This window comes from Gossypium raimondii, chromosome 13 (assembly GCF_025698545.1).
Source record: "Gossypium raimondii isolate GPD5lz chromosome 13, ASM2569854v1, whole genome shotgun sequence".
NCBI classification, from domain to species: domain Eukaryota; kingdom Viridiplantae; phylum Streptophyta; class Magnoliopsida; order Malvales; family Malvaceae; genus Gossypium; species Gossypium raimondii.
Window position 1 is genome coordinate 46,624,424 of NC_068577.1, and position 15,414 is coordinate 46,639,837.

The 15,414-nt window shown below is 29.8% G+C and overlaps 1 protein-coding gene across 1 annotated transcript; it reads left to right on the top strand.

The window, feature by feature from the left end:
* Positions 1–2,184: 2,184 nt before the first annotated feature.
* On the top strand, positions 2,185–3,007 carry LOC105784613 (ethylene-responsive transcription factor 4). Its single transcript, XM_012610514.2, has one exon. The coding sequence runs from the start codon at positions 2,359–2,361 to the stop codon at positions 2,845–2,847; it is 489 nt and encodes a 162-aa protein (XP_012465968.2). The 5' UTR covers positions 2,185–2,358; the 3' UTR covers positions 2,848–3,007.
* Positions 3,008–15,414: the final 12,407 nt, after the last annotated feature.

The window sequence follows — 15,414 nt, forward strand, 5'->3', positions numbered from 1 at the left end:
CAAACCCTCCCCCCTCCAATTTTTTTTAAATATTTTCCCTCCAAAATTTTACTCCCCCCTATTTACTTTCCCTCAAACTTTTATTCTCCAAAACTTTTTATTTTCCCCCTAAACTTTTACTTCTCACTGCTGACTCTCAAATAAAAATCAAAATTATCCAAAAAAATCACTAAACATAAATAGTAATAATTTTATTTATATCTACTATTTTATTATTAAATTAAATTTCACATTTTATATTATTTATATTATTGAATTGTTTAGTCATATTGAATATTTATATTAAAATTGAATTATTAATTATGCCATAAAATATTCGTGTTAAAATTTTATATTGGTATCAATTTCACATTTTATTTTTAAAATAACTTTTATTAAAAATCATATTTTTACATTTAATATATTTTTAATTCCAAAATACATAGTGACAAGAATCAAGATAATTGAAACAACTAAGCAAGCAAAAAACTAACCAATATATAAAAATTAATAAATAAATTATGAGGTGATGAAAGTTAATAAAAAAATTGATTAAGGTGGACAAATTTTATTACGATGAGTGACAGTGATTACAAGGACCCAAAATTATTTTTTAAAATTTAACTCGAACAAATATATTCGATTCGATTCGAATTCCATCTCACTCGACTCGATTCGAGAAAACTTCAAATAAAGTTAGGATGATAAAATGAGATTCGAAAACTCGATTAACTCGAAAATTTTCGATTCGATCGAATGCTCACCCCTAATTGTGAGCAATACTTTTTTCAAATTAATAGCAGTGGATCTTCAAAAGCGGTTTAATGTTAAAGTTTATTGACATGCAAGTATTTTAAAATAAGCTTATAACAAAGCATAAGTTTAGTTAGTAAAGTAAATGTTTAAGCAATAGAATGATTTTTAATCATAATTGAATATTAAAACTAATATCATTTTTAATTCATACCATTTTTTTTATCAAATTTACAACTTCAATTTATTAGATGAAAATATCATAAAAATTTTGATTTGTACCATGTGTGCATTCTCAAATAAAAATTAAATGAAAAAATAGAGACTGTCGCTTGTAGCCTATATAGCTTATGTAACTTGTTATATTATATTTTATATATATATATAAATATATATATATATATATATAATTTTATTAGATAAATACATTGTCATTGTTTTTAAAATAAGAAAAAATACAAATAAAAAATTAATCCAATCGATTTAAATTTAAGGGGAAATTACACCTAAGGTCACTAAATTACTAGTAATTTTACGTTTTGATCACATAATTTTAAAAAGTTACAAAATAATCATTGGATTAATTTAAAGTTTTCATTTAAGTCACTAAACTATTTGAAAGTTTTTATTTAAGTCTCTGGGTTGTTAAGTGTTTTCTTTTTAAGTCCAGCTAGCAAGCTCCAAGCGACGATGCAATGATTGATACGGTGAATTAGTACCATTGACGAATAGAACATACCTTAGATCCAAGTTAATTTGATGGTCAATGTCGAAGATTAAAGAAGAAAGCTATTGGATTTTGGTTCGAATTTTTGTAATGTTTCAAAGTTATTTTATGGAAAAAAAAAACTAAACTGTAGAAGAGAATGAGAATGAGACCTTTCGATTGGTACAGGCGGAGTGGACAGAGAATGTCATACAACAATAATTTTAACAGCCTAGTGACTTAAATGGAAACTTTCAAACTCGTTTAACTTGGACTCAAAATTAGGGTGAAGCCAGAAAATTTTTTGGGGCGCCGAAATTAAATTGTATTTTTTTACAGTAGTAAAAAAATTAAATTTCACCATTTTAATAGCTTACATCTTTATTATTTTTAAAGGATTAAATTAAAATTTTATCATTTTTGGGAAGATCAAAGTATAATTTTACTTTTATTAATTTAAAATTTTATAAATTTTCCATTTTAGGAGGTTCGGGACCCTTTCTCAAAATAATTCAAATTTGAAAATATTAAAATTCATAATAATTTAATAAAAACTTGAAATAATCTAGAATGAAAATAACTCAAATTTGAAATTGATAAATAAAAAAAATTAAAAACCTTAATACAATTTTTTTTTATGTAAGTGAATAATGAGAGAGGACTTCAAATCTGGTATGATTTTTATGTTAATATGCATGGCAATGGCATGCATATGTGCTTCACATCATTATTCTTTTAATACACTGCAAATAATTTAATGATTAAAACTGTCTTAAATAACTTCCTCGGACAAGGAATTCCCCCACATTTACGGCAATGAAGCGCCGAAACTTCACTATATAGCTCCCACGCCTTTCTTCTCCCTTTTCCTTAACCCAGTTGCTCGCTCTTTTCTTCCTTTTCAGTTTAAAGGAAAAGTCATGGCTCCTAGATCAAAACCCATTGACCCCAACTCCATGGAGATTCGTTATCGCGGCGTTAGAAAGCGTCCATGGGGACGCTACGCGGCCGAGATCCGGGACCCGAGAAGAAAGACCCGAGTTTGGCTCGGCACCTTCGACAAAGCTGAGGATGCAGCGCGTGCTTACGACGCTGCCGCACGAGAGTTCCGTGGCGCTAAGGCCAAAACGAATTTCGCCGATAGCGACTTCACGCGTAGCCCCAGCCATAGCAGCACCGTGGAGTCCTCGTCTCCTCCGCCTCCGTTGGACCTAACTCTCGCCGTGACGGCGAATCGTCCGCAGTTTTTCTTTGACGCTTTTGCTTCAGCCGGGTCGGGTTGCCCCCTATCATGTGGTTCTCAAAGCGATACCGATTCGTCGTCTTGGGTTGTTGATTTTGAAGAAGGCGGCGTGCAAGTGAGAGAGTTTGATGTTGATCTTAATAAGTTGCCAGCCGAAATGAATTAAATTTTCCCGGCTTTTTTCTTTTAATAATTAAAAGCTGAGACATAATGTAAATAAAAAAATTATATATATATTGAAATAAATGGCTGGAACAAGTTTGAGCAACAACAAACCAAAAACAAAAATGACTAACCAAATCAAAGCAATCGCCCCAGCCGAAGTAATTACTTTTCTTTTCCTATTTTATATCAATTAAAATTTAATAACACAAATAAATAATTTTGTTATTATTTTTTATTGATATAAAGTAAACTTATTCATCTAGTACATCCGAAATTTGAGAGGATTTAGATAAAAAAAATTATGCTTGATTAAAATATGGGTCAAGCTTAGACTTGAACATTTAAGATATGAGCTCGGCTCAATCTGCTTTTTATTTTTATATATTATATAATTTATAATCCATTAAAATTAAATCTATAGTAATAAAATTAAGATGACTATATATAAAATTATGATAAGTAAAATGATAAATTTATTAAATATTAAAATAAAATAAATATTTTTAAAATAAAAATAATAATATAGGACCTAAAATATGCTTAGGTTAGCCATTTATAAATATAGATGTGTTTGGATAAAAATTTTAAACTCATATTTTAAGTTGGATTTAACTTGAGCAAACATAAAATGTGTTAATCTCACGTTTGATCTAGACCTGTCCATGGGCCGGGCGGCCCGGCCCTGCCCAATGGCCCGTCCAAAATATGGGAGGGTTCGGGTAAAAATATAGGCCCGAAATATGGGCTTGGGCAAAAAAACAAGGCCTGTTTAAAAAATGGGCCGGGCCTCGAGCACCACTTTTTTGGCCCGGGCCCGGCCCGTCCCGACTCGAATATAATAAATATATATTTTTATTTTTATTTTTAAATTTTAAAATACTTTTAAAATATTTATTTATTTTTTTTAAAATAAAATTTTAATGTTTATTTTAAAAATGGGCCGGGCCAGGCCGGGGCCTGGGCCTAGGAGGCGGGCCAAAAAAATTTTCTGGGCCCGGCCCGAACTCGGCCCGGCCCATGGACAGGTCTAGTTTGATCCCGGCTTGACCCCACCACGAACACATCTAATATGAATTGAATTTAAAATATTATATTTTAATATATTGTTTTATAAAAATATCTATTATTCTTATGGTTTAATTTTCGTTAATAAGTTGATTACAATTATTATGATATGTAATCTCATATTATATTTAATGTAGTATATATTATTATAATAATTGTTTGATTGTATTATTGAGTGTATATATATATATATATATATATTTTTTTTAAAAAGTAAAATATTTTAGTAATTAAAACAACATATTTAAATTAAATTTTAAAGATAATTTATATTAATTATTTAAAATGTATATTTTATATATCACAATATTACCAATAAATTACCATAAATTATTTTATTATATTTGTACTATAATCTAAGGTGAATATGTTCTAATACCAAAATGATAATAACTTGGCATTGTGGTAATAATAACACGTGAAAATATGAATACTTTACATTTGAGCCAATTGTAATTTTTATTATAATTTAAGTTTATATATTTTATCGGTGTCAATATTAACAACAAATTTCATCAAGATCAAAATTTATATATTTCATATATCATAATATTAACCAATTTGAGTTTATATATTTCATATATCATAATATTAATAAATTTAAATATCATTGAAGTACATATTTTATGGTTTACAACTTCATATCTAAAATAGACATTTTATCTACAAATTCTTATTACGTTACTAATAAACACTATCAAAATATTCAAAAATATTTTGAAAGAATGTTGTTTCTTTTGTAACAAGTCTAGACACATGAAGAAAGAATGTGGCAAGTATCGCGCCTGGCATGCAAAGAAATGTATAATTCTTACTTTGTTATGTTTTGAGGTTAATTTAGCTTCAATACCTAGAAATATTTGGTAGATAGATTATGATGCTACTACTCACATAAGTGTTTATATGCAAGGTTGCCTGAGCTACCGAAACCCAAGTGATGGTGAAAGACACATTTTCGTGGGCGATGAAAAATCGGTGGAAGTGAAAGCAATTAGACATTTTAAGTTGTTATTAGGATTTGGTTTTTACTTGCAATTAAAAGACATTTTTGTTATACTGTCTTTTAAATAGAATTTAGTCTATGTTTCTTTGTTGGACAAATTCGGATATTGTTGTTCATTTAGAAACAATCAGTTTAGTTTGTCTTTAAAATCGAATGTTGTTGGAACTAGTTATTTAAGTGATTATGGCAACCTTTATTTGCTAGAAACAATTACATCCTATAATAGAATCTTGCATGTGGAATCACGTGGTATAAACACAAATTAAATAAGGAAAATTCAATATCATTATGGCATAAGCGCTTAGGTCATATCACAAAAGGTAAAGTTGAGCACCTTATGTCTGATGGTGTTTTAAAGTCCCTTGACTTCAGAAAATTTGATGTCTGTGTCGATTGCATCAAGGGAAAATAGACCAAAACCAAAAGACTGGGTGCCAACAAATCTTCAGATGTCTTAAAATTTATTCATACTTATGTTTATGGGTCATTCCTTACGGCATCTTAGAATGGTCAACAATATGTCATAACATTCATAGATGACTACTCACGTTATGGGCGCCTATATCTCATTTATAAGAAATCTTAGTCTCTAGACGTGTTCAAAGTTGATAAAGCTGAAGTTGAAAATCAACTCAACAAAAGGATTAAGAACGTCAGATTTGATCGTGGTGGTAAATACTACGGTAGATATGATAGATCAAGTGAGCAACATCCAGGACCATTTACGAAATTCCTAGAGGAATGCGGTATTATCCCATAGTACACCATGCCAGGATCACCTAGTATGAATGGTGCAGCCCAAAGACGAAATAAGACTCTTAAGGATATGGTAAAGAGCATGATTGCTCATTCTACCTTACCTGAGTCTCTTTAGGGAGAAGCATTAAAGACAACAACTTACATTCTGAATAGAGTACCCACTAAAGCAGTTGCAAAAAATCCTTATGAGCTTTAGACAGGTCAAAAGTCTAGTCTAAAGTGCTTTCACATTTAGGGATGTGCAACTGAGGCAAGGTCTTATAGGCCACATGAAAAGAATTTGGACTCCAAAATAATGAGAAATGACTTTATTGGTTATTTTGAGCGATCTAAGGGCTATAAGTTTTATGATCCCACAATTAGGAATATTTTTGAGATAGAAACTACAATATTTTTTTTAGGATGTTGAGTTTGGAGGTAGAAATAAGGTTAGAAACATAACTTTTGAAGAGGAATTGAATTCTAACTTGGTTTCTACTATCACTTTTGACGATGTTTAGGTTCCCATACCTATCATTGATCAAGAAATAAATCCAAAACTTTAACAAAACAATGTTCATCATTCAATATGAGGTATTTGTTTCAGAAGAACAAACTCAACAACCTCAAGAACAAGTGTCATTAAGGAGGTCCATGATAGAGATGTGAAATACTATTTCAGATGATTATGTTGTATTTCTCCAAGAACATGGGGATGACAATGGGATAATGGAAGATGATCCAATTGAATTTTGTCAGGCCATGAAAAGTTTTAATTCTCAAAAGTGGATTAATGTCATGCAATAAGAGTATAAGTTTATGCAAGACAATAAAGTTTGGGAGCTTGTCCCATTACCTGAAGGTGCAAAACCAATTGGTTGTAAGTGTATATTTAAAACCAAAAAGGATGCAAATGGTAATGTGGAGAGGTATAAGGCACATCTTGCAGCTAAAAGATATACTCAAAAAGAAGACATTGATTTTATAGAGACTTTCTCTTCAATTTCATTGAAAGACTCTTTCAAGACAATCATGGCGCTTGTTGCTCATTTTGATCTTGAGTTACATTAGATGGACGTTAAGACTGTGTTTCTCAATGGAAATATTGAAGAAACAATTTATATGGTGAAACCGAAAAACTTTGAGCGAGAGACCCAAAGAATATGGTTTACAAATTAACAACATCCATCTATGGACTCAAACAAGCTTCCCGTTAATGGTACCACAAGTTTCATCAAGTAATTGTCTTATTCAGTTTTGAGATGAATATTGTTGATGATTGTGTATATCATAAATTCAGTGGGAGTAAGTATATATTCCTAGTTTTATATGTCGATAACATTTCGCTCACCACTAATGATATAGGTTTATTGCACGAAACCAAAAAGTTTTTATCTAAGCATTTTGAGATGAAAAGAATTTGAGGATGCCTTTTTTGTTTTAGGAATTCAAATACATCGAGACTGATCTTGGGGTATTCTTGGATTGTCACAAAAGAGCTATATCAATTAAGTATTCAAAAGGTCTGGCTTGCAAGGTTGTAGACCAGGTGACACCCATGTTGCTAAAGGAGACAAACTGAATCTTACTCAATGCCCAAAAATAACCTTGAAATTCGTGAAATGCAAAAGATTCCCTATGCATTAACTGTTGGGAGTCTAATGTATGCTCAAGTATGTATGCGTTTGGATATTGCGTATATTGTTGGGATGTTAGGCAGATATTTAAACAACTCCAGTATGGACCATTGGATAACAACCAAGAGGGTTATGATGTATCTTCAGAGAACAAACTATTACATGCTCACTTATAAGAGATCAAGTCATTTGGCGGTCATAGGGTATTCAAAATTTGATTTCGCTGGGTGCCAAGATAGTAGGAAATCTACACCAAGCTATATTTACTTGTTAGTTGGAGGAGTTATATCTTGGAAGAGTGTCAAATAGACACTAGTAGCTTCTTCCACTATGGCAACAGAGTTTGTAGCACACTATGAGGAATCAAACCATGAATGTCACATCCCAAAAATCGGGTTAGAAGAATTGGGTTAGTAAATAGTGGGTTAGTGAATCGAAAATCGTAATTAGGTTAGATAATTAAATAATTAGGAATAAATTAAATAAAATATTAAAAAATTAGAATTAAATTTTTTTTATCTCATGGTAACCATTATATCTTTCTTCATAAAAAGTCAATTACCATCAAATAGTAATCAAGTTATTCATCACAAAGACAAATGACTTGTGACCATGTTTACATTTCATCAACCATGTAATGCCAATAGGAGGATATCATTTACCCATGTCGCAAGCTATGTGTAACACCCCTAACCTGTATCCGTCGTCGGATTAGGGTCACTAGGCATTACTGGACAAAACACAATTACACACAGTCATTTAACACATTTCATCGCCAAACAAAACGATACATTTATAACCTTACTAAACTCTAATATCCACAATTCACTTATACTAAATTTGAATACAATAATCATAAAACCAATCCAAAATTTAAAATCCATTTAACATACATCATAACCAAAATAAACATGTTTCATATTTACCAAATTCGAACCATAAGGTCTTCAACTTAAAACATTCGCACATGTGAAATACTAAAACAAATAAAAACCTAACATGCTTTACCATTATGAAATATATATACATGTTTTAAGAAATTTACCATCTAGTATTATTAATTTAAACACTTGACCGAACTCATTATAATAAAACAAATCAACCACTAATACTTTATAGCTCAAATAATCCGAGTGTCATACATATCATTTCTAAACTTTTGCACAAGCGTATATTAAACCTAAATGAATCCTTTTACACAAAATAATATGAACCATTTTTTAACACAAAATACAATTCATAATATATCCAATTTTCTTGCTCATTGACCAAACCAACTAAATATACCTATCTATTCATCTCATTAACTACTCGAATTAACATATTAACTTATAAGAAAATTTATGCCCATAACCACAAAATAAAAATTGACCATTCAAACATATACCTATTCGGTCATTCCAAAATACTCTCTAATAATTCATATCAATTCCATCACTTAATCATAAGCTTTACTTGCTATTTCGATATCTAATATTAAAACGACTTTGTCACTTATGTTATCCAAATGACCACCAAACTTACTCGAATTACAATCAAGTACATAACAAAACATATCATATGTCGAGCCACAATTAAACATTTTTAAACATAACTACCAATTTAAGATACCCCCATTTCACATACTAATTATCAAGCTCAAAAATACATATATACGACCAATTTCAATGCTAACATATAACTAAATAATTAACTACATGATTTACTCACCATTGCCGAACCACACAAAAAACATAAATAGATTAAAACCATCACCTATGTTTACATCAAATAAACCGAAATAACCATTACTTCATCTTTAATATACTTAGCAGTTTACCTATTTAATCAAGCCAAATCTTAAAACCATTCCACACATAAATTATACTATAAATCATACTTACAAGTTTAGCTAATACATGACCAAAAATCACTATCATAGCATCATTAACAAAACACAGCCAAAACAAATCCATCATCCTTATATCAAGCTTACCAAAATGAACTAATCATAAACCATATATACATATATATCTTTTCATCATACCGAATTCATATACCAAGCATACCAAGCATTAAGATCAAGTCATTTTCGCATGGTTAAATATCTACAAATTTCAAGACCAACCAAAACAAATGCTAGCCTATACATGCCATGCGTTAAAAGTTTCGAGCTTTCAAAAATACTGAGATAGAGTTCGATAGTGTGACAGACTTCCTTTACGATCTCCGAGCTCGTAACCAGCTTTCAAAATCTATAAAACAATGAATGAACAAACACACCAAAAGCTTCATAGATTAGTAAGTCATAAGCAAATAATTTTCAAAGAATACAGATAAGTTATAATAATAGGCCGAATTCAACTAATCTTGAACACATATCTATATATACATACTCATATTTAAGTGATTAATTCATCTTTTCATGTTATGCAAAGTACTTACCTTTATTTCCAAACTTCGTATAACTTAAACATACCTGAATTGTTTAATTCAAACTCACATTTGATTTTGCCATATAATTTCCTGTTTTACCATTTGGAATCAAAAAGGATATTCGGATTGCTCTAAATAGCTCATACAATGCCAACATCCCAGATGTGGTCTTACATGTATTCAAATAACGATGCCACTGTCCCGGACAGGGTCTTACACGAAAACATATACGATGTCTATGTCCCAGACATAGTCTTACATGTAAATCTCAATTCGATGCCAACGTCCCAAACGTGGTCTTACACGTTATCACATATCATAATTCACGTAGTTTGTACTGTTTTCGAATGTCGTAGTTCAATTGAATTAAACTCGAGATTAATCATGTTAAGCTAAATTCAATTCGACATTGAAGATATATATATATATATATATATATATATATATATATAAACAATTCAATTTGGTTATGTATAAAATAAATACATTCAACTTAGCATTAAATTTTTACTTATGAACTTACCTCGGACGAAGACAAGCGAATGAAATCAACTACTAGACCACTTTCGACTTCCCCCGTTCTAATTTCGTTTTCTCTTGATCTAGATAAACTCAAATTTAGCTATTTAATAACACATTTCATTCAATTTAAACCACAAACACATAATTTGGGCAATTTTCACTTTAGCCCCTAAAATTCACATTTTTCACAATTTAGTCCCTATTTCATAAAATCACAAATACACAAAATTCATCAAAACCATGCCTTAGCCGAATCTTCCTATGGCCCCTAGCAGCCCATATATTCCATTTATTTCACATTTAAGCCCCTAAATTTTTTAATTTCACAAATAAATCCCAAAATGCTCAAATTCATCAAAAATCCAAATACAAAACATATTTAACTATCACATATCCTTCCTATTTCATCAACTATCATCACAAAGCTTACAAAATCATCAATTACTCATTTCAAAATCATAATCAAATTTTAAAATTGAGGCATGGGCTTGATAGATTATTAAGCAACAACCACAAAAACATAAAAATCATAAAAAATGAATCAAAACACATACCTTAATCAAGAAAAATTCTAGCTGAAACCTAGCTAGCTTTTTCTTTTCTTTTCTTTCATTGTATATTTGGCAAGATGAACACAAAATGGACACTAATGCATGTTTGTTTTAATTTAATAAACATTAAAACATCAATTACCATTTTATCCTTAATGAATTAACATGAAAACCATTTAATACAAGCCCATTTATGTCCATGCATACTTACAATGGTCAAATATCAACATAAGGACCCCACATTATAAAAGTCATAGCAAAATAACACTTTAACAAATAGCTAGCCCCTTTTGCATTTTTCGCGGTTAAGTCCTTTTTATAAAATTGAGCACACAAACGATAAAAATTTTCACACGAAATTTTCACACATATAAATTAACATGTTATAGACACCAAAAATAATATTAAAATATTTTTTGACTCGGATTTGTAGTCCCGAAACCACTGTCTAACTAGGGTCTAAACCGGGCTGTTACACTATGAATTCTACTGTTGTGAATGACGCTACATACTATAGAAGTCGTACACCCAACACACCAGCTTTTGGTTCCTTATCTATTTGAACTCAAGCTTTTACTTACCTCAAAATGTACGAGTCATGCATACATAGTTCGTTATTTACTCAGGTTTTAGGTATGTCACACTATTAGTGTCACAAGTGAATAAATCCATAAATGAATTTAGAATCTATTCTACTTGGGTCCAATCTGATGTATTGCCAGTCCATTTAGTCACATCTATGTCTCTATCTTCTGAGAGTCATCTGCACCGATGCCCAAGACAAATCATCTCCCCAATTGGACTTGATAAACGACGTATTAGTCTTTCAATCGGTTTGCTCATTTTTTTATTAGACTAAGGACATGTTTAGATTCGTCTACTAATACAAGTTATCTTTCTATATTATAATCTGAACACGTAATACCACTTAATATCAGTTTAAATATTAGACAATCAATGAGCAACATTTGCTTCCATTTTGCTTTGCGTGTGCAAAAACCATATGAGGACAATATACAAAGTATTAATATAATTCGTAAGTCTGTTTTATTAATCAATTTTTTTGAAAAAATTACACGTGTTCTTAGACGAAAATACTACACTTAGAACACCAAATCCAACATACATTTATCAAGAAACATATGTTGCCAAGTGGGAGATTGTTGGATTAAAATCCTCAATTATGGGCACATATGTATAATGTATAATGCTATTATAAAGTATGATATAAAATTAAGTGATCAATTGTGTTATAAGTGTCATAAGTATTAAAGTATCATGGAAATAATGTGTAGTTACCATAATTTGTATTTATAATTTGACATAATTTGATGAGGGCCAACTTATAAATACGTAAAACTGATTTAATAATAGTTACTTAAAAAGAGGTAGTGGTCCCCAAGAAATAGATAATATATTTTGTATTTCTTTTCCATCCTCATTAGAGAGTTATACAAAGAGAAAAATTATTTTCTTGGACGATAAAAAAATCCTTCTGGGCAATCTTCAACAATGAATTCAAATACACTTCCGCATATATTTTTGTTCTTAATTATCTGACATGATAGTTTCTGATTTATATCTGATTTTTTTGACAACTAACTATAACCTTTTAATTTCATCTTAACCTTCAACAAAAAATTCATAACTTCACTTAGACCATAGTTCTAACTTTCTCCTTGATTGTTAGCAACCACATGCTCAAAACTTACATTAGAATCTTATCATTACCAAATGCCCCTTATGAATTGATATATAGTTATAGAATTTAATTCTTTTTTTTTGTCGAAAGTGAAAAATCAAATATCTCATATGTCTCTATTTGTTTCATAACATAACTAATCTACACCCTTTTAATATTTCTTTAAGATTAGGGGTGAGCGTTCGACCGAATCGAGTAAAAAAATTTCGAGTTAATCGAGTTGATGAATAATATTTTATCATCCTAAGTTGATTTTAGTTTTTTTCGAACCGAGTTGAGTGAAATGAATTCACGTTAGATTAAAAAAACTAACATGTCACATTAAAATCTTATTACAGTATAACTAATTTCATATTAGAGCCCATAAATTTGAAACCATATATATTTGAAAACTTTTTAAAGTAAAATAATAATAATAAATAAGATACTTGAGCATGATAAACTTGAATCATTAATTAACTTATTTAGATCCCAAAATTATTATTTTAGAATATTTTAAAATTTTAACTTTCTTTATATATATTTTTAGATTTTTTTAAAATTATTTTAATTTTTTTAAAATATAAATTTCAGAAATTTTATAAATACTTTGAATTTTAAAATTATTTTGAATTTTTATAATTTTGTTGAGAGAAAAAATCAATTTATTCTATTAATATAATAAGTTTGGTATTCTTCTTTATTTATTTAAATAAGGTTTAAATATACCAAAAAATTTATACTCTTTCAAAATCTATACTTTAATTTTGAGATATTGAGTTCCTATATTTTTTTTATTTAAAAATTTTGATCTTTTCATTTAATTTTGTCGTTAAAATTAATAATGTGAAAGGTAAATGATACGCACTCGCTTCGATGAAGAATTGAGTCGTAATTGTTTGCCCGGTCGTGAATGGAGTAATTTTTTAAAGCTTGCCGAAAATAGGTTTAGAAAGAAGAGATGAAGGCTCAAATTGGTTCAAGAGAATTTATGGGATGTTTTGAGGTTGATAGATGAACGTAAACCAAGTATTCAAGTTGAACTAACACAATATAAGTGTGTTAACCCGAGACTTATATGAATGCTTAGGTTGGAATAATAACGGCTGGAAGATAGGTTAAAGAAATGTAACCTCGACCCACTATCAATATTGATAGGAACCTCGGTATAATTTGAACGCCACACTTTATGGACAAAGTGATAAGTTCGAAAGACAAAAACGGGTTGACGCCACAAGGGTTACTTGATAAGTCAGACCAGTCTTTGGAGAACGATGAAAGTTGTAAACAAACTCACAAAGCACATAAAATTCATAAAAGATTCAAAAGTCCTTACAAAGTGCAAATGAACACATATTTATAGTCTAAGCCTAAGGTAGCCAAATGGACTAATAAGATGCTAAATGGTCAGCCAAAATTAAAACAAAAGAGGCTGGAAATTTCCAGGAAGCTTCCTAGAACGTCCTTGGGAGGTTTCATGCATGAAGAATTCAATTGGACAATTTCTAGATGTAGTCCATTCAGCTGGACGTTAATGGAAGTGTTGATGAGCTGAATGGAGTGTCTTGGTTCGGCCTAGAAGCTTGGAAGAGCTTTTATGAAGACTCCTTGGTGAGCTGAACAACTTGCATGCTTTTAAGAGAGTTTTGGGGATCTCCAACAGCCCCATGGTGTGAACCAAAGAATAGGAGTAGCCATGTGTGTGAACACATGAAACCGAATGGCCAAAAGTTAGAAAATTTGGTTCAGCTACTGGTGGCGTCTTCCAAGGGGATTGATGAGCTGAATTGAACTGGTCAAAAGATAACATTTTTTTAAAAATATAAACAAATATTACGAATTTCAATGTTATCTAAATCGAATTGAACTGGTCAATCAGACTAGGAATTAAATGGGTATTGGTCCGATGAGAGGTAAAAATTGGTTGACCTGTGAACCGGTACAGACTGGTTGAATTGGACTAAAAAATCAATTGAATCGATAATTGAATTGATTTTGTACATATCTTACCAATTGGTTTCCACAACGATTGGTCCAACCAATTCAAAGCAATAAATTATTAGAAAATAAAAATTGTAAAAATCCATTCAATTTCCAGTTCAATTGATTTTCTAGCCCAGTTCAACCAGTTCGTACCAATTTGCAGGTCTATCGATTTTTAAAAATTTTAACTCTTTATAGTTTTTTGTCAAATTGGTTCATACCCTTTACAAGTACATAGATTTTTATAAATAAAAAAAAACTATATATTTTTTCTTATTTTAAACAAAAACATAATAATTTTAAAAAATGAGAAAAAAACCTCTTTAAAATTCAAAAATAAAAAGATTTTTTCAAAAATATTTTAAAAATATAAAAATTCAATGTAATCTAAAACTAGATTGGACCAATTAGATTAAGAACCAGTAGGGGTATCGGTTTGTAAAAAATTAGTTGACCCGCGAATCAGTACGAATTGATTGAATCAAGCTAAAAAATAGTTGAACTAGTACTTGAACCAATTTTTATATTTTTTAAATATATATATTTTCATTTTTAATAATTTATTTGCTTTGAACCTATCAAACCAATTGTTTAGGGAATCAATTGGTCAAACTAGTTCAAAATTGCTTCAACTAATTTTTTAGCTCGATTCAACCAGCCCATACCAGTTTAAGGGTGAATATATTGTTTTACCTATTTTTAGATTGATGCCCTAATTGATTTTTGGTTCGACTGTCTAGTCTAGTCCAGTTTAGGTATAATTGAATTTGGGAAATTTATATTTTTAAAATTATTTATATTATTTATTTTTTGAATTTTGAGAGGTTTTCTTTTCATTTTTCTGTTTTTATTTAAAATATGAAAAAAATATTTTTAAAAAAAATTTAAGTACTTTAGGTAAGGATCAAATGGAAAAAAATATAAATGTTGAAGGTTAAAAAATTATTTTACCTTTGACACCATTAAATTTAAC